Below are 25,835 nucleotides of genomic sequence, written 5' to 3' on the forward strand. Positions count from 1 at the left end.
ATATATATATATATATTCTTGTCTTTTAACACTTTATAAATGTGAAAATGTAAATATCTTTTCATCAATCTATATGGCATGGAAAACTGAGCTAAGTTCAGCAAACAGTCAATACCAACTATCTGTCTATCTATTGCCAGACACCTCAATCCCATAAGGGGTAACCACAAACAAATCGTCTCCATGTCACTCTGTCCAACGCCATTTCACTGTCCTGCTCCCAGCTCACACACCCCTCTCTCATATACCTCTTCACTCCATCCCTCTATCTCATCCTCGGCCTCCCCCTCCCTCTTCCCCCTCCACCTCACTCGCATACACTCTCCTTGTCGGTCTCTTTTCTCCATCCTCTCCACTTGGCCAAATTACCTCAATGTATTTCTCCTGACGTTTTCTATCACATCCACATACACACCACAACGTTCTTTCACTTCCTTATTTGTCGGCCTGTCTCTCGATGTAACTCCACAAACTCCACTCAAATAACATATTTCCACTGCTCTCACTCTTGACTTCTGTCCTTCCAACAAGGTCCAACCTTCACTTCCATACTTTAAGGCTGGTAACACAATACTGTCACGCAGCAACTTTTTTATTTCCATGCTCACTTTCCTGTTCCTTACCACTGCTTTCTATGAACAGCCAATACAGTGCACTTTTTATTTCACAAGAAAATATTTTACAGAAATAAAGGGAACTATATGTCAGTACAGTAAATACATACACATGGCAAACAGTTATTACTGTCACTGAAGTGGACATTGACTTTTACAACTTTCCATCTACTGTATATCTGCTTAATCTTTCAAACCATTAAGCAATGGAATCTACCTTTTCCCTAAAGGTGAGTTTAACAGCTTCACTAAAAACATTGTATGTGATGTCCTCAAGACTACTATAAGTCTGGAACACAACCACAGACTTTTATTAGCAATTTTTATGGTGCATAAAGATTACTCTGATGTACAATGTTCGTCTATCTATAGTCAAATACCTTAATCACATAAGAGGCTGCCCATTCCCTTCATGTCATCCTGTCCTCTGCCATTTGGCTGCTCTCACTTCAGCTCACACCTCTTCTCATATGTCTCACCACCACATCCCTCCATCCTGTCCTCAACCTACCCCTCCCGATCCCCATCCCCTCCACCTCACACATATGCACTCATATGGTCAGCCACTCATTCTTCATCCTCTCTATGCGACCAAACCATCTTGGAGCATTTCCCCTGGAGCTTTCAGTCCAAACCACATAAACACCACAGTGATCCTCTACTTCTTTTGCCATTTTGCCTCTCCACACAACTATTGTACTTATGCTCCTCTCAAGTAACTGATTTCCCCTGCTCACACTCTTGGTTTATGTCCTTCCAACAAGGTCCAAGCTTCACTTCCATACATTATACTGTAGTATGGATCGCAGTACTGTAATGCAGTGATTACTTCCATAATCACCTTCTAACTCCTTATAATGACTTTTAGTAAATCAGCAACCTTTCTTGCATGCTGTTTTCTTAATGCAACTTCATCCTTTAAAGTTACATCCTTACTCATCACAATAACTACACACTTGAAGGCATTCCCATTCTTTTTTTCAAGGACACCCAGCCTTACTATGCATTCTTTGACTCCATTTCTCTCAAAGACAAAAAATTTACTCTTAGCTGTAATAACTTTTAGATTCCATTTCCTCTTCCTCTTCTTACATTCACTCAAAACTCTTTCGCAAAGTCTTGAAACTCCCAATCATCTTCATTATCATTAAAGTATCATCAGCAAACCACAGTACAGGAAGTTTTCAACCCTACCCTCTATTACTGTGGACACTCTACAGCCCTACCTTGTAGCTCGTTTATACAGTAGCATCTACAAATGATTCATCTATCTATCTATCTATAGCCAGATGCCTTAAACCCATAAGGGATGTCCACAAGCAAATTGCCTCCATGTCGCCCTGTCCTCAATCATTGCACTGCCCTCACCCCAACTCACACCCTCCCTCTCTCATATACCTCTCCACCCCATTCCCCCATCTCATCCTTGGTCTCCCCTTTCCTCTCCCCCCACTCCACCTCACTCACGTACACTCTCCTCATCAGTCTATTAACTCTCCATCCTCTCCACATGGCCAAACCAACTCAATATATTTTTCCTAAATTTTTCTATCACATCGAGATCCACACCACAATGCCCCTTCACTTCCACATTTGTCAGTCTATCTCTCCATGTAAGTGCCATAGCCCCTTCTAATATAACTCATTTCCATTGCTCTCACTCTTGACTTGTGTCCTTACAACAAGGTCCAAGTCTCGCTTCCATATGCCAGAGTGGGTATCACAATACAATCATACAGTTGCTTACTTACTTCTATGCTCACCTTTCAATGAACCAGCAACCATCTTTCCCTGCTGTACTCTTTCAAGCACTTCATCCTTTAAACTTCCATCCTTACTCATCACACTACCCAAATACTTCAATGCACATACACTTTCCATCTCCTCACTATCCAGCTTCAATGTGCATTCAGTGACTTCATTTCTCTTGAAGACCACAACGTTACTCTTCTCTACATTCACCTTGAGATTCTGTTTTTAACATACTCCCCCAAACTCATTCAGCAAGCCTTGCAGTTCCCCTACATCCTCACTTAACATAACAGTATTATCTGGAAACAACAGAAGAGGAAATTTCCAAATCCTACCCCCTCTCATTAGGGTCACTCCAACATCCACTGCCCAACCTTGTATCTCTTTTATAACTCCAACCATTACAAACTGAGCAATCATGGAGACATGACACATCCCTGTTTCAATTCAACATTCAGATAGAAAAATTCACTCAGTTCACCATCGACACACACTGCGGCCCGAGCACTCTAATTCATATTCTTCACGGCATTCAACAGCTTCCCATTTACTCCATACATTCTTAATACAACATTTCTTGTCTATCCACTCTATCATATGCCTTCTCCAAATCCATGGAGGCAGTATACAACTTCTTTCCTTCTCTACAAACTTTTCCACTAAAGACCTTAGGATGAATATCTGATCTACACAACCTACTCTCTTCCTAAAACCTCTCTATTATTCTCAAACTAACTCCCCTGTTATTTCGCTAACTCTATCAATAAGTATCCTACCATATGCTTTTTATCCTCTGGGACTGTACCTTCCTCCCTGGTCAATCTACACACCTTCCATGTCCATTCTACTTCTATCTCTCCCTCATGCTTCAGCATTTAACCACGTACTCCATCAATTCCTGGGGCTTTCCCCATTCTGACTCTCTTCATTACTTGCACTATTTCCATCCCACTGATTTCTTTCCCCCTTCTCATCTCCCTTCTTCTCCCTGTCATTCCCCAGCCAGTTATATTCACATTATTTCCATTCTACAGATTTAATAATTATGTAATGTGTTCTCTCCATCTGCTCACTTTTTCCTCCTTTACCACTGGCAATCTGCCACTTTTATCTTTTGTTCCCCTAATGACTTCTTTATCATCCTGTCTAACTCTTTCCCTCCTTCCAGAAAATCTTTTACAATTTCTCCACTTTATGAGGTCTGTTCAGGAAGTATCCATCCTTAGGCTCTAGAAAGATAAGTAGCTAACCTGTTGAGCTAGGACACTAATCCCTCTCAAAGTAGGCCCCTTCTGACTTGACACACATAGCCTGCATTATTTCCACTGCCTGACACTATTTCAAAGTTGGTTTTTGGTATCTCATGCAGGTGCTCCATCGCATTTGTCATGATCTCTTCTCTTGGATGAACGTTGCTCAAGACATGTTGGAGTGTGCAAAATAGCGATCCAGACTTTCTGATGACTGTTATCACTGGAGATGAGATTTGGGTGTATAGGTAGCACAGTCACCCGAGTGGAAGCATGCACGGTCGCCTCAGCCAAAAAAGGCATGATAGGTCTGCAGTAAGGTGAAATGCATCACCATGGTGTTCTGCATCACGGATATGCACCAGAAGGTCAGACTGTCAACAAATATTACTACCTCGATGATATATGTCATCTTCATGACAGACTCCGGCAGAGGAGACCAGACCTTTGGAAAGTTGCAAGTTGGAAGCTGTGCCATTACAATGCCCCTGCACATTCTTCTCAACTGTTTCAGAAATTTTTGGTCAAGTACAACATCCCACAGGTCTGGCAGGCTCCCTACTCACCAGACATGCCTCTGTGCAACTTTTGGTTATTCCCCAAGCTCAAAACTCCGCTGAAGGGTTCCCGATTCGAGATGAGAAAAGAAATCATGATGAGTGCAGTGAAGCACATGCAGGTGATACCAAAAACTGACTCTGAAAAATGTTTCAGGCAGTGGAGAGAATGATAGGTTGGATATGTCAAGTCAGATGGGGCCTACTTTGAGGGGGATCAGTGTCCTAGCTCAACAGGTTAGCTATTTATTTTTCTTTGAGTCTAAGGTCGGATATTTTCTGAACTAACCTCATACACTCAACTTCCTTCCAAACTCTTTATCCACTCTCTTCTTACTCTCTCTTACTGATCTTTTCACCTCTCTCTTCTTCTCTTCATATAGCTCTCTATTACGTTTCTCCACTTCCTCCAAGGTTCTGCCTCCCATCCAATCATTATATGTTTTCCTATTTTGTGCCACACCTTGTCTCATCCATTCATTCCACCATGTTGTTCCCTGCACTCCCTTCTGTCTTCTCTTCACCCTAAACAGCACCTCACACGATGCACAGAGTTCTTCTGTGAATACTTTGCACACACTTTATGTGATTCATTCATCATCTAATCCTGTGTTGCCCCATGAGGAGTGTAGGAGTCCAGGGCTAGCCAAGTTGGTCCTGACATTTAAGATGAGAGTGACCAGCATCACTCTTCCCTGAGTGGCAGTATGTGAGCAATAAACCCCAACCATCCCTTTGACAAAAACCTGCCCAGGCTCAATCCAACTGGTAAACCAAAATTACCCACTAAATCACCATGCACCATAATCCAGTTATATAGTTACCACCCAGCAGAGTAAATGGTTTCCTGGTGTACAGGACACCATTTGGCTTGTCATTCAGTGTTGAGTCACCCATAGACAGTAGAAAGAGAAGAGAATGTTGGAATGATGGACAGAAAAGGAGGGAAGAAAGAAGGAAAGAAGAGAGGAAAGGGCAGCCACCCGAGAGCAGCAATACATCAAGTGAGTGGATGTTGAGCGCCCTCACCTACCACTAACCTCATAATAAAAAAAAAAGAAAATCAAACTATTCCATGGAAACCCAAGTTGTTGAAGGTTCAAGTATGCCTATTCATTCAGATGTTTCCCAAGCTGTATCTATGTTTCCCATTAGCCACAGAAAATGGGGCTGTATTGTGTTTACTTGGTTTAAACACATTCCTATGCACTTCCTGCACATCTGAAGGCCCTGATCTTAGCTCTGGCAACTCTATTCATTTCTTGTAATACACAGACATTAAAAGGTAGGCAGATACACAAAGATACAACATGTGTAACTTTACTGGTACGTAAATACAGTGGAGTCTCCTAAATCGTGCACATCTAGACAATGAATTTATAATACATGGGAACATCAAGCAACAGTTTGCAGTATCAGCTGTTTACCAATCACCGTATCGACTGGATGCATCAGTGTATCATGCATTCTAAATCCTCCTTTATTGCTTTCACAGGTATGTTTATAAAAATACCCAGTAGCTATGGTAATCCAGGAATAATAAAAAATACCCTGTGCAAGACTCATTTCAACAGAAAATAAGGAAGGGCTGTACCCATCTGATAAAAAATGAATCACATGAAGTAATTCTTCACTACATGGGAATGGCGATTCCACCTATATGATAAACAAACTTATGATCTCAAGTCAAGTAATTTTGGTACACATGTAACACAGATGGTTAACTGTTGAACTGTGACTGCAAGAAGTGACTCGAAAAAAACAAGCTCAGGGTATTCAAAGAAGCTGGCAGGTCGCCACAGGCAGCGTTTACGAACGATCTCTCCAACCTGCCACATTGTTTATCAACTACCGTTCCAATTGGATGGGTCAGTGTATCACACATTCTAAATTCTCATTTATAGCCTTCAGAGGTATGTTTATAAAAATGCCCAGTAGCTGTGGTAATCCAGGAATAACAAAAAATAACCTGTGAAAGTCTCATTTCAATAGAAAATATGGAAACTCAGAATCCCAAGTTAAGCAATACTGGTACATTTCTAACACAGATAGTTAAATGTTGAATTATGACTGCAAGAAGTAAGTGGAAAAAAATAAAATTGATGTACTCAAAGAAGCCAGCAGGTCACCATCAACAGTGTTTACAAACAATCCCTCCAACAGGCCAAGTTGTTTACCAAGCACCTCTCCAACCAGATGTGTCAGTGTATCACACATTCTAAATCCTCATTTACAGCTTTCAGAGTTAAGTTTATAAAAATGTCCAGTAGCTGTGGTAATCCAGGAATAATAAGTAACCTGTGAAAGACTCATTTCAACAGAAAATATGGAAAGGCCATGCTCATTTGGTAAAGAGGCAGCTGAGGGCGACAATGACACTGTTTCTGTTGCCTCCACACTGAACTCTGAGGGGCTCCTGAGGGTGGTTGATGAGAAGCAAGTGGCACAGAGATGGCAGGGTGAGGCAGCAACACATTCGCCTCTTGCTGAGAGGCTGTGGTCTACCTCAAGCCTCAGAACCCCTCCCCCCTCCCCCGTCCATTCAAGCGATGTCATCAGTCAGAGTCAGATATGAATCTTACAATACTGTATTGTTCATTTGTATTAAATATGCTTTACTTATTTCTTTTCCAGGTTGTTAGTGTTTGCTGGTGACCAGCTTGATGTAGATTTTGACCAGTTTGATGCTGGTCTGCAGGTAAGGGGGACAACATTTCTTGATGACATACTCAAAAGTAACTGTCCCCGTAAGATTAAAAGTTAGATGATGGATGGATGGATGAATTTCTAACTCGTGGAATTCTCAAGTCGTGGCTTGTGCCCAGTCTCATAAGACCGTGATTCAGGAGATTCCACTGTATTATACAGTACGGTATATTATAGGCTCATTGCTGCTCGAAAGTCTCAGGATTAGGAAAAAATTAAAATATACATATTAATGTCTACCATAGTCAAACAATTTGCATTCATATTTATCATCTGGGCAACTGGCAAAATTTTCTTCATTTTGTGAAGGAAATGTATACCAGGAATCATGCCTCAGACCATAAAATCAGATGCTGTCCACGGCTCTGATGGAGGCAGATTTTCAGGCTACACAGATGAAGTGAACAAAATTGTAAGGTGATTAATCACCAAATATATGGGTATTATCCATGCAATACCATCAACTGTTAAACCTTTGCAGCCAGTGACAGAGTTTGTAAACAAGATAATTTTATATAGCATATAACTTGCCTGGTTAAGAGATTGTGGGATGCAGAAAACAGAGTAATATTGCCTAATCACCCCCACCTGACCTCTGTCAAATAAAGAAATTTAGATGCTAGAAACCACCAGCCCATCATGCTACCATATCATACCCTTGTTCAGCAGAATATGACAAAATTGCAACAATTGTCAGCCACCTTGTAATCTTCATAATTCTACCTAGGAGTGGCTTGTTTCAAGCATTACTAAATAATCACGGTCAACATGATATGGTTAACTTTTAGAATTACAATACCGTACACCTATACGCCGATATCCGGCAGTGTTGTGTACTGGTGGGAGTGTTCGGTCAGCGACTATGTCGGATATCGGAGCAATTTTCCTCATAAGACACTAAAGAAAAGCCAGAGATGCATCCAGGCCCAAACCCAAACTATCATAAACTTACTCAGTCAATAGAGACTAACAGAAGCACCATAGGTAATGATATTTTCCTCTTAAACAATACAATAAAAAATGAGACATCAAACACACATGCAGGAAGATATTCAGGCCAACAAACAAAGCAAGAGTGGGAGAGTGGGCCAAGCAGGCAGAGGTCAGAGAGGGTGAGGGGACATGGAGGGAGACAAGTGGGGGTGGGGGAGGGTGGGGGATGGCCATGGAGACAAGCTGGACTGGGGGAGGGTGAGGAGACAGGGAGGGAGACAAGGGTGGGATAGGGTGGGGGTATGGGGAGAGAGACAAGCAGGTGTGGAGGAGGGTGAGAGGACTGGGAGGGAGACAAGACAGCCAAACTGCCCTACTACCCCCATCTCAGTCTCCCTCTCCCTCTCCCTCTCTCTCTCTCTCTCTCTCACACACACACTCAGGAGACAATCAGGGGTGGGGGGACGGGGAGGGAGACAACTGGGGATGGGGGAGGGAGAGGGGGATGGGGAGGAAGACATGCCTGGCAGTACTAAGCAAGGTGGGGGATGGAGAAGGGACTGGGGGAGAAGAAAGGGATGGAGGGAGGACAGAGAGAGCTGTGTGCACCACCACATCTGCATTCAGACACACTTGTTTCAAACCAAGGGAACGGCGAAGTGTTCGGACCAGTGAATCGACGGCCATTCCGTCTGTGGGAATGTTCCCCCATTCTTTTGTTCGGTCTAGCGAATTGTTGGGTAGCGATGTGCAGGATATCAAGGTATGCCTGTATATCAAACAGCTACCTATACTGAGATAAATACAAATATACTGTACAAATAATAGGACTGTTTAGTGTAAGAGTGAAACATTCTCCAAGGAACCTAAAAATTACATAAGCAATTAGAGCCCTGCACATGAAATACTCACCATGTGCCTTTGCTATCTGTACCGCTGCCAGCCCTACTGCCCCACTGGCCCCATGTATCAGCAGCCTCTCACCATGCTTGGCTCCTGCCCTGCCAACATAAAATTCTGAGTCATCAATAACACATTCTCTCTCCCTCTGTCTCCCTCTCTCTCTCTCACGCATGCATGTGCACACACACACACACACACACACACACACACACACACACACACACACATACACACACACACACACACACACACTGTATGGAGAGCCTGGAATGTTGAGGACTGCGACTTTCACTAGATAAAGAATAACACAATAGGATTATAACTTATCTGGTATTACTGTAGCTCTTAAGATAACTCCAGTGACAGCCACACTGCCACACACATCTGCACATCACTTACTTCTGGAAGAGGGCTCTCAAAGCGGTGAAGTAAGGTATCCCAAGGGCAGCCCCCTGCTGGAAAGTAAGGGAAGGGGGCAGGGGAAAGACAAAGGATTCATCAACACTGGAGAACTCGGCCAATGTTCCCCACCGACCAATGTTGCAGCAGAACACTCGATCACCAGGCTGGGAAGAAACAACCACTGCATAATCTTAACTCAAACATAGTGGCAATGAACAAAAAAGTACAGAAATTTTAACAGACACTTGGTAATTTTGACAGTGTAAGTGTGTGCTTTTATACAATGAAATAAATACAGTAACATCACGAACATCAAACTGCATCATTTTCATTTTATTTCATTTCTAAAGGCTCCAACATGCCTGCATGTGTCGGCATTGGTCACCTTGTGGCAGTTCTCCACACTGCTTGATCTCTGGCAGCCTCCCTATTCAGTCCCTTATCCCTGAGGTCACACTCTATGACCTCATCCCAGGTCTTTTTCGGTCTGCCTCTTGCAACCTTACTTCCAATGTTCACACTTCTCACTTTCCACACCCAACTGTCATCCCCCATCCTATCCACATCCACAAACCATCTCAATCTACCCTTCCTAATCACAACACCAATACACTCCAGTCCCATCCTTCCTCTCAACTCTGCAATGGCATAAAAGATCCCTCAGCACAGAAGGAGAACCCTCTCAACGTCAGGAAAGGCAACAGCTTTGAACTTCTTCCAACCAATCCTACTCCAGCCTCACCTCCAGCACATATTGTGTCTCCAAAGAAAACATAGGCAATGCTATGCCGTTGCAACCCTTCATCTAACCAAGCACATACTTCCCCACCTCCCTGCACACCTATCCAAGCACATAATGGCCCTTCCCCCCCCCCCGTGTAACACAGAAGACAATAAAACTTCAAAATTACAGTAGTTTATACATGGTAATAAAGAAGTTATGAGCAGATCTAATGAAATTATGACTTATGCTTTTTTCATTTAGGTGATCATTTTTTGTAATTACATAATAGGTATAGTCACGAAACTTCATAAATAATTACGGCAGATATTCATATAATCATTTATCATGTACAATTTCTGCCTCCTAGGTGTAATAGTTGAAAAGTTTTAATAGAAAAATGTATTAGGCCTTTCAGATTTCTTGCACTGGTCACACTTAAATCTCTATGAAAATTATTATTACTCTTGTTTTTACCTTTTCATTATTAAAAAAAAAAATTACTTAACCCCTGGACGCCGGGCGATTTATACCACCACCAGCCTCTCTGTACAGGCATAGTTTCCCAAACTGCTTGTTTTCAAACCTTAATATCTCGGAAAGTATAGCAGTTAGGGAAACAAAATATCAAAACTAATATTACTCACCAACTCTTCTTCTTGCAAATAAAAGCATCCCCAGGTATGTAGGTGGTTGCACTGATGAGTAAGGACGTAAAGAAAAAGCATAATTTATGGCCACAGGGCAGGCTGTATTCATGCATGTGCTCATGGCTCCAACTTTGGTTTTGTTCTCAACATGATAACTTCTCCATTACTAAATAATCTAGACACAATTGCACCCAAGACACGCCTTATGGCACAATCATTTAGCCCTTTCCTAGTGTCCTTGGAAAGAGGCTTGGCCAGGGTGGTTGAGGTACGTGAGGTGGAAATAGAATCGGACAAGGGGCTTAAGAAAACATAGTCCTACACCTGGCAAAGTCACAGAGATGACTGCGGTATGCTTGCCTCAGGTGCAGGGAGGCTATCCCCACCCTTTGGTGATAAGATCAAGTGGTGGCCACTTCAAACTGCAGTGCAAAAACCCTTGCGGTTATAGCCAGCTCCCGGCATCCCCGGCCCACCAATTCTGCATCAGATATAACCGTCCCTCAATACCTAGGGGTTAAGAAACAGCTTTCTACCTATCAAGAGGTACCAGTTCACTATAAGACACAAAACTATGTGAAATTTCATTACTATAACGAATACAGTACTTTGGGGGAGGCGGTGGCTGAATCAGTAGACAGGCGGCCAGCAGTTTAACAGACCCAGGTTCGTATCCCGTCTGGGGTAGGGAACAGTTTAAGGACCTGAATTTCATAAAAGGAGACTTTCCTGTTCCACCAGAAGACCCGCCAACATGTCGCAAAAGTACCCCTGCTAGTACCAATACACCAGTCCTGTATGAGACAGCTCTACCATGTATTCAACATGGATGGTTGGTGTAAGCGCCAAAGTGGTGACATGTGGAGGTATAAAAGGACTACTGGGCCTTGGGATATACGACTGCCCTCGAGAAATAGGCCCTGAAGCCTTTGCCCAGAGTTGGGGGGGGGGGGGAACTTTCTGAGTTCTGGCTCAGAAACAATATCTCTACACCACCTATTGTTGTTGATCCCAGTAATAATACCCTCCTCTGATTTTGTCAGGTGGAGGGTAACAAACTCATCTACATACTCAAGAGACTCACCAGCGAGACCAATCCTTTCATGCCTCACAATCTCCACATGCTCTCCTAATACACCACACATGCAAAATCATCATTATCTTGCAGTCTACCTCTAATACCACAACATCTTTTATGCACCCACTTATCACAAATTTTGCACAGTATGGAACTGCCTCCCACACCCTTTTGGCAAACTGTACATGGCCACTCTCCCTCTTCTTTGACAGTACCACCACCAGCCCTAGATATCACCACTTTTGCTTTATCTGCTCTTACTCTCTAGTCCTTGTGACCCATACCATCTCTCCACTTCCTAAATTTTTCCTCTGCCTCCTTTTCATTCTCTGTAATTAGCACCAAGTCATCGGCATGCAACATCTCCCACAGAAGTCCATATCTGCAGTCATGTGAAAGGGCTTCATGCACCATGATAAACAATACAGGGCTCAAGACTGACCCCTGATGCATGCCAACATTCATAGAAAACTTATCACTCAAATCTCCATTCATTCTCACCAAGGTGTGAGCACCCACATACATAACCATAACCACTCGGACCAGCCACTCCTCACTACCAAGCTGTCTCACTGCCCACTTCACCACTTCCCTGGGGACTCTGTCAATGGCCTTCTCCAAATAAGCAAAAACAAAGCACAGATCCCTTCTTTTTCTTATATATTTTTCCTGAAGCTGTTGGATAATGAATACAAGGTGCTATCCTGAATTTTACGGCATGGGATTGCAATGCCACAACAGGTTGTAGTAGCATAGTGCGCCTCTAGGTGGCAGTGATAACATGCGTTGTAAGTCAGTGTGCCATAAGGCGTGGCGCTAGGCAGAGTTGGGGATTAATGACATTCGTTTGTTTGCTGTTGTGCACGTGTCATCACGAGATTTTTTAAATGGATATAAAAAAGGAACGGCGATGTAGCATCAAATTTTATGCGAATCTCGGGAAAAATGCAACAGAGACCCTGGCAATGACTCAACAAGTGTTTGGTGAGCAATCTCTTGGTCAGACACAGGTGTTTTAGTGGCATGTACAGTTCATGGCAAGCTGATCATCAGTTGATGATGACGACCACAAAGGGAGGCCCTCAACCAGCACAACTCCTCAAAACATTGCAAAAGTTCAGTGACTCGTCTGTGAGGATCGACATTGGAGCATTCATGACGTTTGTGAGGAGGTAGGAATTGGTTACAGGACATGTCAGAGGATTCTCACTGAAGAATTGGGCATGCGCCGCATCACAGCCAACTGGCTGCTTCACCACGACAATGCCCAGGTCACAGTGCGTTCAACACCCACCAGTTTCTGGCCAAGAACAACATGGCTATCAACCCCCACCCTCCTTACTCACCAGATTTAGCCCCCTGTGACTTCTTTTTGTTCCCAAAAATGAAGACCAGGCTGAAAGGACATCGTTTTGATACCAATGAGGACATCCAGAAAGAATCATCTGCAGTGGTTGACACTCTTATCGAAAAGGCCTTCCAGGGAGCATTCTAGCAATGAAGGAAGCACTGAGACCAGTGTATCAATGCACAAGGGAACTGCTTCGAGGGTGATGGTGGCCAATAGGAGCTATGGTGAGTTTTCAGTATTATACAGCATTAGTCAGAAAATTTAGGACAGCACCTAGAATGGCATCAGTGGTCCCTTTGCCTGGCATAAAACCAAAATGCATCTTGTCATATTTACTCTTTCCCTAATCACACCTCCTGGAACTCTCTCCATTACCTTCATTATCTAGGCCAAAAGTTTTATGTCTTTATTATTTCTTCTTTCCAGGGCATCACCCTTCCCCTTGTACATATTTACAATCACATTCTTCAGCCAGTCACCTGGGACAACACAATCATGTATAACTGTATTTATCAAATTGGTAACTAAACCCACTCCTATATCTCCTGAGGCTTTCAGCATTTCAGCAGTAAACCAAGACACACCTGCCACTTTCCCCAAATGCATCCTGCCTATTGTCCTGCTCACAGCAGCAGCATCAAGCAAAGGCCAAGGGCCAGACACTTGATTCGCTGACTCTAAACCTTCTCTGTTCCAGTCATACTCCTCATTCAACAATCAGATATAATGCTCTCTCCAGGCATCTTTAATATCTTCACTGCTCACCACTGTCTTTCCTGTTTTCCCTGTTCATCTGATTTGCCACCTAAAGTATCATATTATACTTCCCTTTAACACTAGTTAGGTTATCCAGTAAAAATCTCCGACACTCAAATTTTGCCCTATATACCTCTTTTCTAGCTCTAAACTTAGTAGCCAAGTATTCCTCTTTGTTAACACTCCTTTCCCATTCCCAGAAAAGACTTCTTTTCTCCTTAACTGCAGCTTCTACACCCTCATTCCACCACCATGTTACATTTTATCTTGGAAGATCCCATGTCCATCAATACTGAATCAGTAACTCTCAGGAGACTGTTCTTGAGAGCTCTGTACTGTTCATTAACACTTCTGTCAACAGCTCCCTGTTCAACCACCACTCTACTCATCTCGCTATAGATGGCTTCCCTTACTGCTTGATTTTTCAACTTCCATATTTTCCTCCTAAGTGTATAGGTTCTCTCTGTCACCAGCCACTCCTTATGCTCCATGCCACATGTCAGTAATCTGTGCTGCTGCACACACTCTTCACTCCCTATAACTTTAACATCCTTCATCAACCTCCAATCAGCCCTCCTGACCATGAAATAGTCAACCTGGCTACTATTTCCTCCTGACTAGTGTGTAATCAACCTAGTCTCTCTTTACAAGAACTGCGTGGTGCACACAATCGTTTATCATTTATAAAGGCTCGCAATCATTATTATTTACATAATCACACATGCACACACCGGTACAAACACACACTCTACTCTGAATACAGCAGTTGCAATGTACTGTAGTTTAGATCCATTAATTCACCATCCAATCCTAGTTTGCCCCATATAAACATGAGCATAGGGGCCCTGGGAAAGGCTTTTCAGTTCCGGCATTTACGGTAAGGATGGAGAGCCTCACTTGTCCCTGTGTGGCATTATATGAACAAGAAACCCCTAAACACCCCTATGATATAGCCCACTACAGGTTCCATCCACTCAGAAGTCCAGTAACCCACTAGACCACCAGGTGTCATGTGGTTATATGGTTATCACTCAGCGTAGTAAATGGTTTCCAAGGTTACAAGAAACCCATCTGGCTTGCCAGTGTAGTCACACTCTCTCTCTCTCTCTCAGAGAGAGAGAGAGAGAGACATGGGAGCACGTCAGATGAGTGGATGATGAGCAACCCTACCTGCCACCTCTAATTTATATCTTCCACAGTATCAACTAACTGTAAATACAAGTTAAAGTCACAATACTTGCAGCAATATCATTCTAAGATTCCCTACATGAAAATGGTAACTCAGAGATGACATTACATAAATATGTGTAGAAGGTCACTTGGTTCTGACCTCACTGGTCAAATGGACCCTTTTCTTCCATTCCCCCCCTCCCTTTTTCTTCTTGGATCAAACAACAAAAAAAAACAATCCATTATATCTGAAAAAAATCCAGTACAATGTTAAGACTGAGACTTATAAAGTATGAAAGCTATTATGATGCTGGACTCAATAATACAGAAAATAATGCAAAAAGAAACAGTTTTGGCCTGACCAGGATCCTTTTCAAATATAAACAGACAAAACATCCAAAACATCTGCCTATTCATACTTACTTTTAAATTAAAGGGGTTAGATCTAGTGAAGGGCCATGCATCAGAGGTGAAGCATGCCACATCCCACCTCCTACCCTCTTCTACTGTAGGAACTATAAAGCCACTTTTACCCAAAGTGGTGGATGGCAGTGTCCCCATACCTTTATAACTACATGACGAGGGGTGGTTTCTGGTCCAGTTTTCCTACGCCTAAAAGTCACCTTCTATGAAAACAGGCGTTTCAGAAAGATGCCTTCACACAGTGGCACTGTTATCATCAGGTTAACTCCTTCCCAATCCCCTGAAGAAGATACCAGACTGCAAGAAAAGGGCAACTTCAGCCTGCAGTCCCCTGGGTTCACATCCATATAAGCCTAGAGCAAAAACAATGACACAAGAAATATGGTGGTAGTTTTCATTTCAACCTCATCTCAAAGATACGACCCTTCCCATATGCATATCTATACATATCTGCATGTTACTGCATAAATCCTTACCAACTCTATTAAAGTCTAACACTGTAATCATTAATGTACAGCGTGGTAAATACTAACTTTGAAGGCACTGAAACTAGGCACAGAGATCATTTCAGTTCATTGCTTCTGTGATAAAACTTCAGTGTTAATTTCAAGGAAGTAGGCTACAGCTTCATTTACACAGTTAAACAACCAATAAACTGAAGCTGCTGAGAGTTCATTCTCTTCTGGCAACTGAGGTAATATAATTTTTTTCACCACAGGGAAACCTCTAACACTTCAATCAAACCATAAAATGAAGCTGATGGTTTGTACAGCTCACTAGAGCTAATGCTACTTTCTACAGGACACATCCCAGTGTTCAGAGATTAAAACAAATAAATACAGTAAATAAATAAATAAAATAAAAATAATTCCCTCCTACTCCTGTTGTATAATCTAGTGTATTATTATATTCTGAAACAAACCTGGCTGTCATACAATACTGGGTGGCTTTCATCTGCCCCCTGGTGACTGACCTTAAAGCGGGTGACTGATGGCCCAACTTTTTCTACAAAGCCAGCTCCATCCACGCCTGGGACATAGGGTAGGTCCGGCAGCCTTGAATACTGGCCACCACGGATGTACGTGTCAACAGGGTTCACTCCACTCACCTCAACCTTCAACAGCACCTAACAGGACAGGGACAGAGGTAATGTGCAGATGAAGTAACAAATAAGTGAAGCAAAAATAGGGACTTTGGATTCATCAGAACCATCTGAATGTAAACCATGCAAACTGCAGGCTGAAGCTGTCCCCCTCCCGCAAACCAGCACTGCCCTTTCAGTGATAGGGAGGTGAGGGGCTTTTGCATAACCATGTAGCAGAACTGCCCAGCTAAGTCAATGCAACCACGGAGGGTGCCCCACTCCAGTACTGTACAGGTATTGGATAAAAAGTAGATAAGGCAAAACAGGAGAGGGAGCTGCCAGAAAACAGACAAAATATATAAGGTACTGGTGAGGGGTAAAAGTGGAATATGAGCACATACATATATATAATAGAGTACAGCAGTTCAGATTAAGTTTAATGCAGTATACATTTACGAAGTATGGTACACGTGAGAAACACTCTTGCACATAAATACTTTGTAAGGCAGTGGTCTGTGAGTTAGCCTTTTTCATCTACCACTGGCTACTTTCCAAACTAAACAGTCTCTTATAGCAGTCTGATGTTATAAAACCACAAACCTGGGGATGGGTGGGCTTGCCAAAGTTGAGCTTTAAATTTGTCTGAGTCTGTCTCAGATACAGTATTTAATATTTACTGTGCTTTGTAAACTAATAATTACTTCCCAGATTGGGTCAGCATTTGAGATTAACATTCAACTGCTACTTTTACTTCCTGCTACAGAGCATAAGGTTGGGAATAAAAACATTATGAGCTTTCTGTTACATGACTTCTCCTAATATTAAGAGCCAATCAACTACGGGTACTGAAGCTCAGGTAGGCTTCAGTTGCAAAGTTCTGGTAAATGGACTATACCACCAAGACTTGCACTAATGGTGGCTCCTGTCTGGCTCACCCCAAAACCTTTACTGCTCAATACCAAGCCCTCCTACTCACCAGAGCTTAAAGACTTCTTGGGTGAAGCCTGCCAAGCTTTTGGCATATATACAGCTTCAGTACTATCATATTTTGCTACTGAGCTACAGGAAACAGGCCGCAAAATGACAAATGTCTTTGCCAAGTTAAAATGGACAAACTACAGTCTACTACCACAACAATTACCATCCCTCATCTTTGTTGCTATTATGCCTACCTGTTTATTACCAATGGGAGGCACGGCAACATCATTTTCCACCTTCATCACCTCCAGCCCGCCAAACTCTCGTACCACAATTGCTTTCATTGCTGAAGATAGACGTCTCTTCATTTATCCTGGAAAAAAAGGGAGGATCCAGCTAATCACAAGAACAACTTCATGAAGAATCATATATTGTGCTATATAGTGCTGCTCTCGGGTGTCTGCCCTGTCCTCTCCTCCATCCTTCTTTCCTTCCATCTTTCTTTCCTTCATTCTTTCCTTGTCCTTCTGCCTACGGGTGACTTTACACTCCCTCTTCTGTCTTTCATTCCTTCATTCTTTCCTCTTTCTTCTGCCTATGGGTGACTCCACACTGAGTGAAGAGCCAAATGGTTTCCTGTCCAGCAGGAAACTATTTACTACGTTTGGTGGTAACCATAAAACCAAATTATGGCGCCTGGTGGTTTAGTGGGTAATTATTGTGCTACAATCGGACTGAGCCGGTGAAGGTTTATATCCAAGGGGTGGTTGGGGTTTATTGCTCACGTAATGCCACTCAGGGATGAGTGAGGTTGGTCACTCTCATCTTAAATGTCAGGACCAACTGCCTAGCCCCTGGCTCCTACACTCCTCATGGGGCAACGTATGATTGGATGATGGATGATGGATGGACTGTTTTCGTTAATATTTTACCACAATGGTGCAGGTCTTACATACTTCCTATTAAAATGTTTTGTTTACAGGTTATCTGCTGTTTCATAGATTAACACAGATACAAGGCATTTTTATAAATTTCATCAATGAAACTGTGAACAGTAATTAATATCACACGTAGCCTACCTTCTCACTAATGAAGTTACCAAACTATTCCTAGAACTAAGCTGGCTGCCAAACTCTCCTAACATACTTTTGGCACAATATACAAATGCCTTTACTGATATGTTAGGTTTGATTAGGTAAGGTTAGAAATAATTTTGAGTTTTGTCGTGATAAGTGTTCAGGATTTTCAAGGTTAGGTTTAGTGGCAAATCTACATGGGTAAAATCATTGGTAATCTGGGGATGGAGACCCACCCATTAGGTTAGGTTATAAGTTAAGTTGGTTAGGTCAGGCTACATTAAATTAGGGTAGATTGTTAGGTTTCCCATAGGTCTGACTACATTATTAGTGATTTTTAAACTGAGTGCAGCACTGTATAAATAAGTACTGTACATTTGATGTATTGCCACATCCAGTCAGCAAGAGCATCAGTAAACACACTGTTGCAGGCATCTTGAAAGCTTCCTTAATTACTCCAAAATAGGTACTGAATGTACCTTAGAATAGGGGCAAATCTGACCACTGAGGAAAATCCAACCAGTTATTAAAATTTTTAAATAAACAGCTATTTTCAAAATGTCCCATCTTCATAGACAGTTATGGCTTAAGGACAATATAGGGAAATGCCTGTTCTCTCTGTTGGTATTGTATAATGACATGTAGTTTACAACTTTCTTAATCTGTTTTGTTATGTTTTGTTTTGTTTTGTTTTTAATGACTCCCAACATGCGTGCATGCATCAGCCTTGGTCACCTCCCCTTTATTTTACAGTGATTATTTCCTTAATTAATTTATTTCAATTTTTTTTTCTTGAAATCAGATCTCAAGTTCATTACAGATGTGCAAATGCTATGAGATGCTGCAGCTCTATTTAATGCCCTGCCCTAAGCAACCTATTCAAATAGATTCAAAAAATTCAAAGCTAAAACTTATATTACCAAGAGACTCAAGTTCACAACTGTTTGTTAACAACTGGGCAATTCTATCTATCTATCTATAGCCAAACACCATAATCCCGTAAGGGGTGGCTGTTTGTCTTTGGGTTAGTGGTTTTATGGGAAGGGACGCCAACACTCCGCCGACCCACATGCTGACACATAGTGAACACGTGTGGGTTGGTTATATGATTACCACCCAGCGCTGTAAATGGTTTCCTGGCTTACAAAAAACCATTAGGTTTGTCACTCAATGCAGAGCTGCCTGAAAAGGAAAGGAGAGTACTAAAAAGTGACAGAAAAGATGGGAGAAATAGGAAGAGAGGAGGGTTGACACAAATAAAAGAATGATAAAAGTGAAGGATAATGTAGACAGATCTACATCAAGTGAGTGATGATGGTCACCACCACCTACCACAACAATGGGGCAATGCTGACCACCATTATGTGAAGAAACAGACTACAGTGGACCCTTGCTATAACAGAGCCAGGCATAGCGGACATCAGATTTTACAGGTGCTGTAAGTCCATCAAACTTTCATCGCCTATACTGAATGATTTCCATTAAATGAGGCGCAGTCAGTCGCAATATGTGTTTTTCCTACCCTTTTTACTACAACCTAACCTGCAATCCCCACCATCACTAACTCAAGAATTGCCATTGATCGCCAGCTAGTCCAATATGGAAGTCGGGCTACTCATGCAGAGACCACAGAAGTCACATATCTTTAAAAATCTCTCCCATGATAGTTACTCAGATACCGAACATAAGTTCTTCATGATATTTTTCTTTAGTAATTATACTAATTTTCAAGATATGCTTTAATGCGATAAATGCAGGAAAACGTTACTACAGAAGCCACGAAAGCGCACCAGGTGTGACAGAATTCATCACATATTTACAAGTCTCTAGCTGCACCTTTTGTTTGAAACCCATATAATTTAGTTTTCTAAAGGAACAATGCTTCATCTCCAAAATGCTGAAGAAAATCTGTGAAGTTTTTCATATAAAAATTGTACGATGTTTAAAGCCAAAATTGTGCAGAGACGTGATCGTCAGCCGAAATCCAACGATGCCGAGGGCTCCAAGATACCATACAAAAAGTCAAAACAACATGCCAGTGGTGTACCCTGAACTGGGTATTCCTCTAGACTTCACGAAGTACTTCAGTCTAGGCACTGGCCATTTCTCTATGCAACAGTTTTCCATGATCTTTATACAGCAGGTCCAGCGGGGCAGTAGACACAGGCAAGTTTGTTATTGTTTATGATCGTAACGTACGATCTTCTGCTGTGTCGTGCTAATATTTCTTAACGAAGTATTGATACATGTTTCTCATAACACTATTTATTTTTGTTTTGATGAACAAATACACGAAATGGATGTAAAATAAAGCTTATCAATATTTATGGAAGGAAAGAATAATAACCGTCCCAAAACCGAGATGGTAGACTCAGCCCACCAATTTTTTATTCTCTTTGATCAGCGAAGTTAAGCAACGTTGGGTCTGGTTAGTACTTGGATGGGTGACCGCCTGGGAACACCAGATGCTGTTGGCATCCCTACGTCAAGTGGGGTTGGTGGAGGATTAGTGCCCCTCCCTGTAAAACAATTAACTCTAAGCCCTTGGCCACCCTGTCTGGGATACATGGCGTCTGGCAATGAATGAATGAACGATGACTAAATTAAAGCCTCTCTTCCTTGTAGCAGTCAGTAAAATAATGTCATTATAATTTCTCCTTTCCTTTTAGTGACAAAGAGGGCACATAAAATGTACGGGGTTTAGTTGACCGACTCTGATGTCGAAAATTAAATAATCTGGTGAAAAGTGGCAGTTTTTCCATGGTTAGTGACATCGGGAATTGTCCTATTTGTGACTGCTAAGCTGTAATTACAGATTATAGTAACACTGTACTATGGTGGTACCACTCTTAACTGGCGGTTTGGGTGGGGCACAGACCTCTGTACAGTGTTGCCACGTTTTCCATACCCGCGATCTCTCTCTCTCTCTCTCTCTCCTGGGGGGAGATGTTCGTCACCCTAGGGAACTTTGTTTCTTTTATGTGTCTTATAAACTTGTGCTTTCACTTCTTTATTTTGTTTTTTATTATATTATTGTTTTACATATGGTGCCTGATGACCTCAGTGTTTCGGCGCCTTGATTTGTTTTCATTCAATCATTCTCGCCCTCCTTCCTTCCCTCTCTTCATCTTTCCCTCAGCTTGACAATGCACTCAACACTGCCCCTGGCCTGCCTTCTCTCTCTCTCTCTCTCTCTCTCTCTCTCTCTCTCTCTCTCTCTCTCTCTCTCTCTCCTGGGGGGAGATGTGCGTCACCCTTGGGAATTTTGTTTCTTTTATAAGTGACTTATAAACTTGTGCTTTCATTTCTTTATTTTGTTTTTATTATATCTAATTATATTTAAAAATATTATTGTTTTACATATGGCGCCAGATGACCTCACTGTTGTGGCGCCATGATTTGTTTTCATTCAATCACTCTCTCCCTCCTTCCTTCCCTCCCTTCCTTCCTTCATCTCTCACTCAGCTGCACTCAACACTGCACCCAGTCTGCCTTCCCCCCTCCCTCTCTCCTCTCTCTCGTCTGTGGAATTTTAGGATACATTTTGGTTATTTTCTTTTACGTTATAATGTACATATTGTAAATTTGACTTTATTTCCACACCACCGAGGAGGTAAAAGTCATGTCTGAGTCAAGGACACAAAGGAAAAAGATAGAGGAAGCTCTGGCCAGGTCGGACTGGGTGTGTGTGAGTGTTGCCGCTCGTTTCGTTTTTCGTTTCGTTTTTAAAGGCTCCAACATGCTTGCATGTGTCGGCCTTGGTCACCTAATGGCGGCTCTCCATGCTGCACGATCCATTGCAGCCTCCCTGTTCAGTCCCTTAACCCTAAGGTCACAGTTAATGACCTCGTCCCATGTCTTTCTCGGTCTACCCCTCATAACCCCACCCCCAATATTAACACTTCTCACCTTCCTCACCCAACTATCATCCCCCATCCTCTCCACATGTCCAAACCACCTCAATCTACCTCTCCTCATCACAACACCAATACACTCCAGTCCCATCCTACCTCTCAACTCTTCCATTGTAAACCCAGCCCCTCCAGGCCTTAGACGCAGGGACGCACTGCACATCCACCTAATCATTGTCATTTCTGTACGTCTGAGCCGGCGAATGTCTTCCTCCTTCACTGCCCAGGTCTCACTGCCATACAGCATTACACTCCTAACACACGCTGCATACAAAGACCCCTTAGCACGTAGGGAGAGCCCCCTCAATGTCAGGAGAGGCAAGAGCTCCCTGAACTTCTTCCAACCACTTCTCACCCTAGCCACAGAGCTAGCTCCAGCCCCACCTCCAGCACACAACATGTCTCCTAAATAACAAAACTCTTCCACACACTCAAGAGATTCACCAGCAAGTTCAATTCTTTCACGTCTGACGATCTCCACCTGCTCACCCGACACGCCGTACACATAAAATCAGCATTATTTCGCAGTCTACCTCTGATACCACTACATCTCTTATGCACCCATTTATCACACACACCGCACAAGATGGAATTACTTCCCACGCCCTTGTGGCAAACTGCACATGGCCACTCTCCCTCGTCTTTGACAGTACCGCCACCAACCCTAGATATCATCACTTTTGTTTTATCTGCATTTACCCTTAAACCCTTTTGCCCCATACCATCTCTCCACTTCCTAAACCTTTCCTCCGCCTCCCTTTCATTCTCTGCAATCAACACCAAATCATCAGCATACAACAACTCCCACGGGAGTCCGTTTCTAAAGTCACGTGAAAGGGCTTCAAGTACCATGATAAACAACATGGGACTCAAGACTGACCCCTGATGCACACCAACATTCACGGAAAACTCATCACTCAAATCTCCATTCACTCTCACCTGGGTGTGAGCACCCACATACATGGCCATAACCACCCTAACCAGCCACTCCTCCAAGCCAAGCTTTCTCATTGCCCACTTCACCACCTCTCTAGGGACTCTGTCAAAGGCCTTTTCCAAATCAACAAAAACAAAATAAAGATCCCTTCTCCTACCAATATATTTTTCCTGAAGCTGTCGAACAATGAATATGGCATCAGTGGTCCCCCTACCTGGCATAAACCCAAACTGCATCTCATCAATATTCACTCTTTCTCTAATCATACCTTCTAAAACTCTCTCCATTACCTTCATTATCTGATCTAAAAGCTTTATACCTCTATAATTCCCTCTTTCCAGGGCATCACCCTTCCCTTTATACACATTTACAATTACACTCTTCAGCCAATCATCTGGGACAACACACTCATAAATAATCCTATTTATCAGGTCAGTGACTAAACTCACCCCTATATCGCCTGAGGCCTTCAACATTTCGGCAGTCAACCCAGACACACCTGCTGCCTTCCCCACCCTCATCCTGCCTATTGCCTCACTCACAGTAGCAGTATCAATCAAAGGCCAAGGGCCAGACACTGGATCTGCTGGCTCCAAACCTTCCCTGTCCCAGTCAAACTCCTCATTCAACAACCGGTTATAATGCTCTCTCCATGCATCTTTAATATCCTCACTGTTCACCACTACCCTTCCTTCATCATTCTTCACACACTGCTCACCTATGATATCCCGATTATCCCTCTTCACCTGACCTGCCACCCTAAATATATTTTTCCTTTCCCCATGATTTAGGTTATCAAGTAATTGTCTCTGTGACTCAGACTTTGCCCTGTATACCTCTCTCACGAGGGTTTAATGTATAATTTTTTTTTACTAAGAAATTGGCATATTTTTACTTATATTCCTGCACATTATCTTATAATCATAATTGTGACATTATTACCAATCCCAGAAATAAGGTAACAGCCAATAAAACTGACTACTTTTTTTTTAGCAACACTGTAAAATATTTATGCCACGTTTCTGTATTGCTGTATAAATATTTTACGCATAATAAGTATACTGTTCTTTCATACTTTATAATACACACGTTACCATTGTAGTCTTATGTGTTTACCTTATTGTGATGCCTTTTACATATATCAGAGCCGTTCACATCGCGGGTATGGAACACCTGGCAAAACTGTACAGAGGTTCGTGCCCCACCCAAACCACCAGTTAAGAGTGGTACCACCATAGTCACGAGGTAGTGCTATCCCAAACCGCCAGTTAAGAGTGGTACCACCATAGTCACGAAGAAGTGCTATGACCCATCCATCCATCCATTGCCAGACGCCATGTATCCCAAACGGGGTGGTCAAGGGCTTAGAGTTAATTGTTTTACAGGGAGGGGCACTAATCCTCCACCAACCCCACTTGACGTAGGGATGCCAACAGCATCTGGTGTTCCCAGGCGGTCACCCATCCAAGTACTAACCAGACCCAACGTTGCTTAACTTCGCTGATCGGACGGGAAGCGGTGTACTCAACGTGGCATGGCCGTTGGCAAAGATGTGAAATAGCTATAAAAGGGCAAAATTACTTGCCATGTTAGTGTAAAATTGGTGTAGTTTACACTTTTAGTACAACAATATGCTATTGTACTCATATTTTCAAACGTGCCTGAAATCTGGTCTCAGAGGGGAACGCTCTGATATAACGGACTATCAGCTTTAACAAACCTGGCTTTCCCCTAATTAGTCTGTTATAGTGAGGGTCTAATGTAAGTGTTCCCTCAGTTATCTGGACGCTCATTATCCAGACATGTTCAGCATCCAGACACTGGACCTTGACTCTATTAAACCATTATCTGAATTAACTTGCTATCATCCAGACTCATGTCTGGAAAACAGCAAGTCCCCGAGAACTTCAGCCGGCCAGCCGACATGTCCAAACATCCGGTATCGTGGCCGCTGGCTCGAGCCGTGAGCAGGAAGTCGCCTGTACCCCATGACCAGAGTGAAAATGCCCGTCCGCCCTTGTACTGGATGGTCAGAGTCAGGCACTCATCCTATCACTCCCAACGAACCTCCAGCACACGAGTATTACGACTGTAACCCCCAAGTGGTGTCAAAATGTCCATACGCATCCCCAGCCGAATATCTAATATTGCACGGCCACAGAGTGGCCATGTGCAGTTTGCCACAAGGGCGTGGGAAGTAATTCCATCTTGTGCGGTGTGTGTGATAAATGGGTGCATAAGAGATGTAGTGGTATCAGAGGTAGACTGCAAGATAATGCTGATTTTATGTGTACGGCGTGCCGGGGTGAGCGGGTGGAGATCGTCAGACGTGAAAGGATTGAACTTGCTGGTGAATCTCTTGAGTGTGTGGAAGAGTTTTGTTATTTGGGAGACATGTTGTGTGCTGGAGGTGGGGCTGGAGCTAGCTCTGTGGCTAGGGTGAGATGTGGTTGGAAGAAGTTCAGGGAGCTCTTGCCTCTCCTGACATTGAGAGGGCTCTCCCTACGTGCTAAGGGGTCTTTGTATGCAGCATGTGTTAGGAGTGTAATGCTGTATGGCAGTGAGACCTGGGCAGTGAAGGAGGAAGATATTCGCCGGCTCAGACGTACAGAAACGACAATGATTAGGTGGATGTGCAGTGCG

At 42.9% G+C, this 25,835-nt stretch overlaps 1 protein-coding gene and 1 non-coding gene across 3 annotated transcripts in view; both read right to left on the minus strand.

Annotated features, from left to right (window-relative positions):
• LOC145407264 (zeta-crystallin-like) overlaps positions 1-25,835 on the minus strand; it is a 72,388-nt gene that overhangs the window by 25,729 nt on the left and 20,824 nt on the right. For both annotated transcript variants that reach the window (XM_080278302.1, XM_080278301.1), the window contains exons 2-5: positions 17,523-17,641; positions 16,240-16,392; positions 9,115-9,281; positions 8,725-8,813 (exon numbers count right to left, since the gene is read on the minus strand). In XM_080278302.1, the coding sequence (XP_080134428.1) occupies positions 8,725-8,813; positions 9,115-9,281; positions 16,240-16,392; positions 17,523-17,636 (523 nt within the window). In that variant the 5' untranslated portion in view covers positions 17,637-17,641. The remainder of the gene's footprint in view (positions 1-8,724; positions 8,814-9,114; positions 9,282-16,239; positions 16,393-17,522; positions 17,642-25,835) is intronic.
• LOC145407297 (5S ribosomal RNA) lies at positions 24,620-24,738 on the minus strand. Its single transcript, XR_013898679.1, has one exon. It is a non-coding gene; the product is annotated as a 5S ribosomal RNA (ribosomal RNA).

This window comes from Coenobita brevimanus, chromosome 72 (genome assembly GCF_032717465.1).
Source record: "Coenobita brevimanus isolate Jiangsu-jjx chromosome 72, ASM3271746v2, whole genome shotgun sequence".
In the NCBI taxonomy this organism is placed as follows: Eukaryota; Metazoa; Arthropoda; class Malacostraca; order Decapoda; family Coenobitidae; genus Coenobita; species Coenobita brevimanus.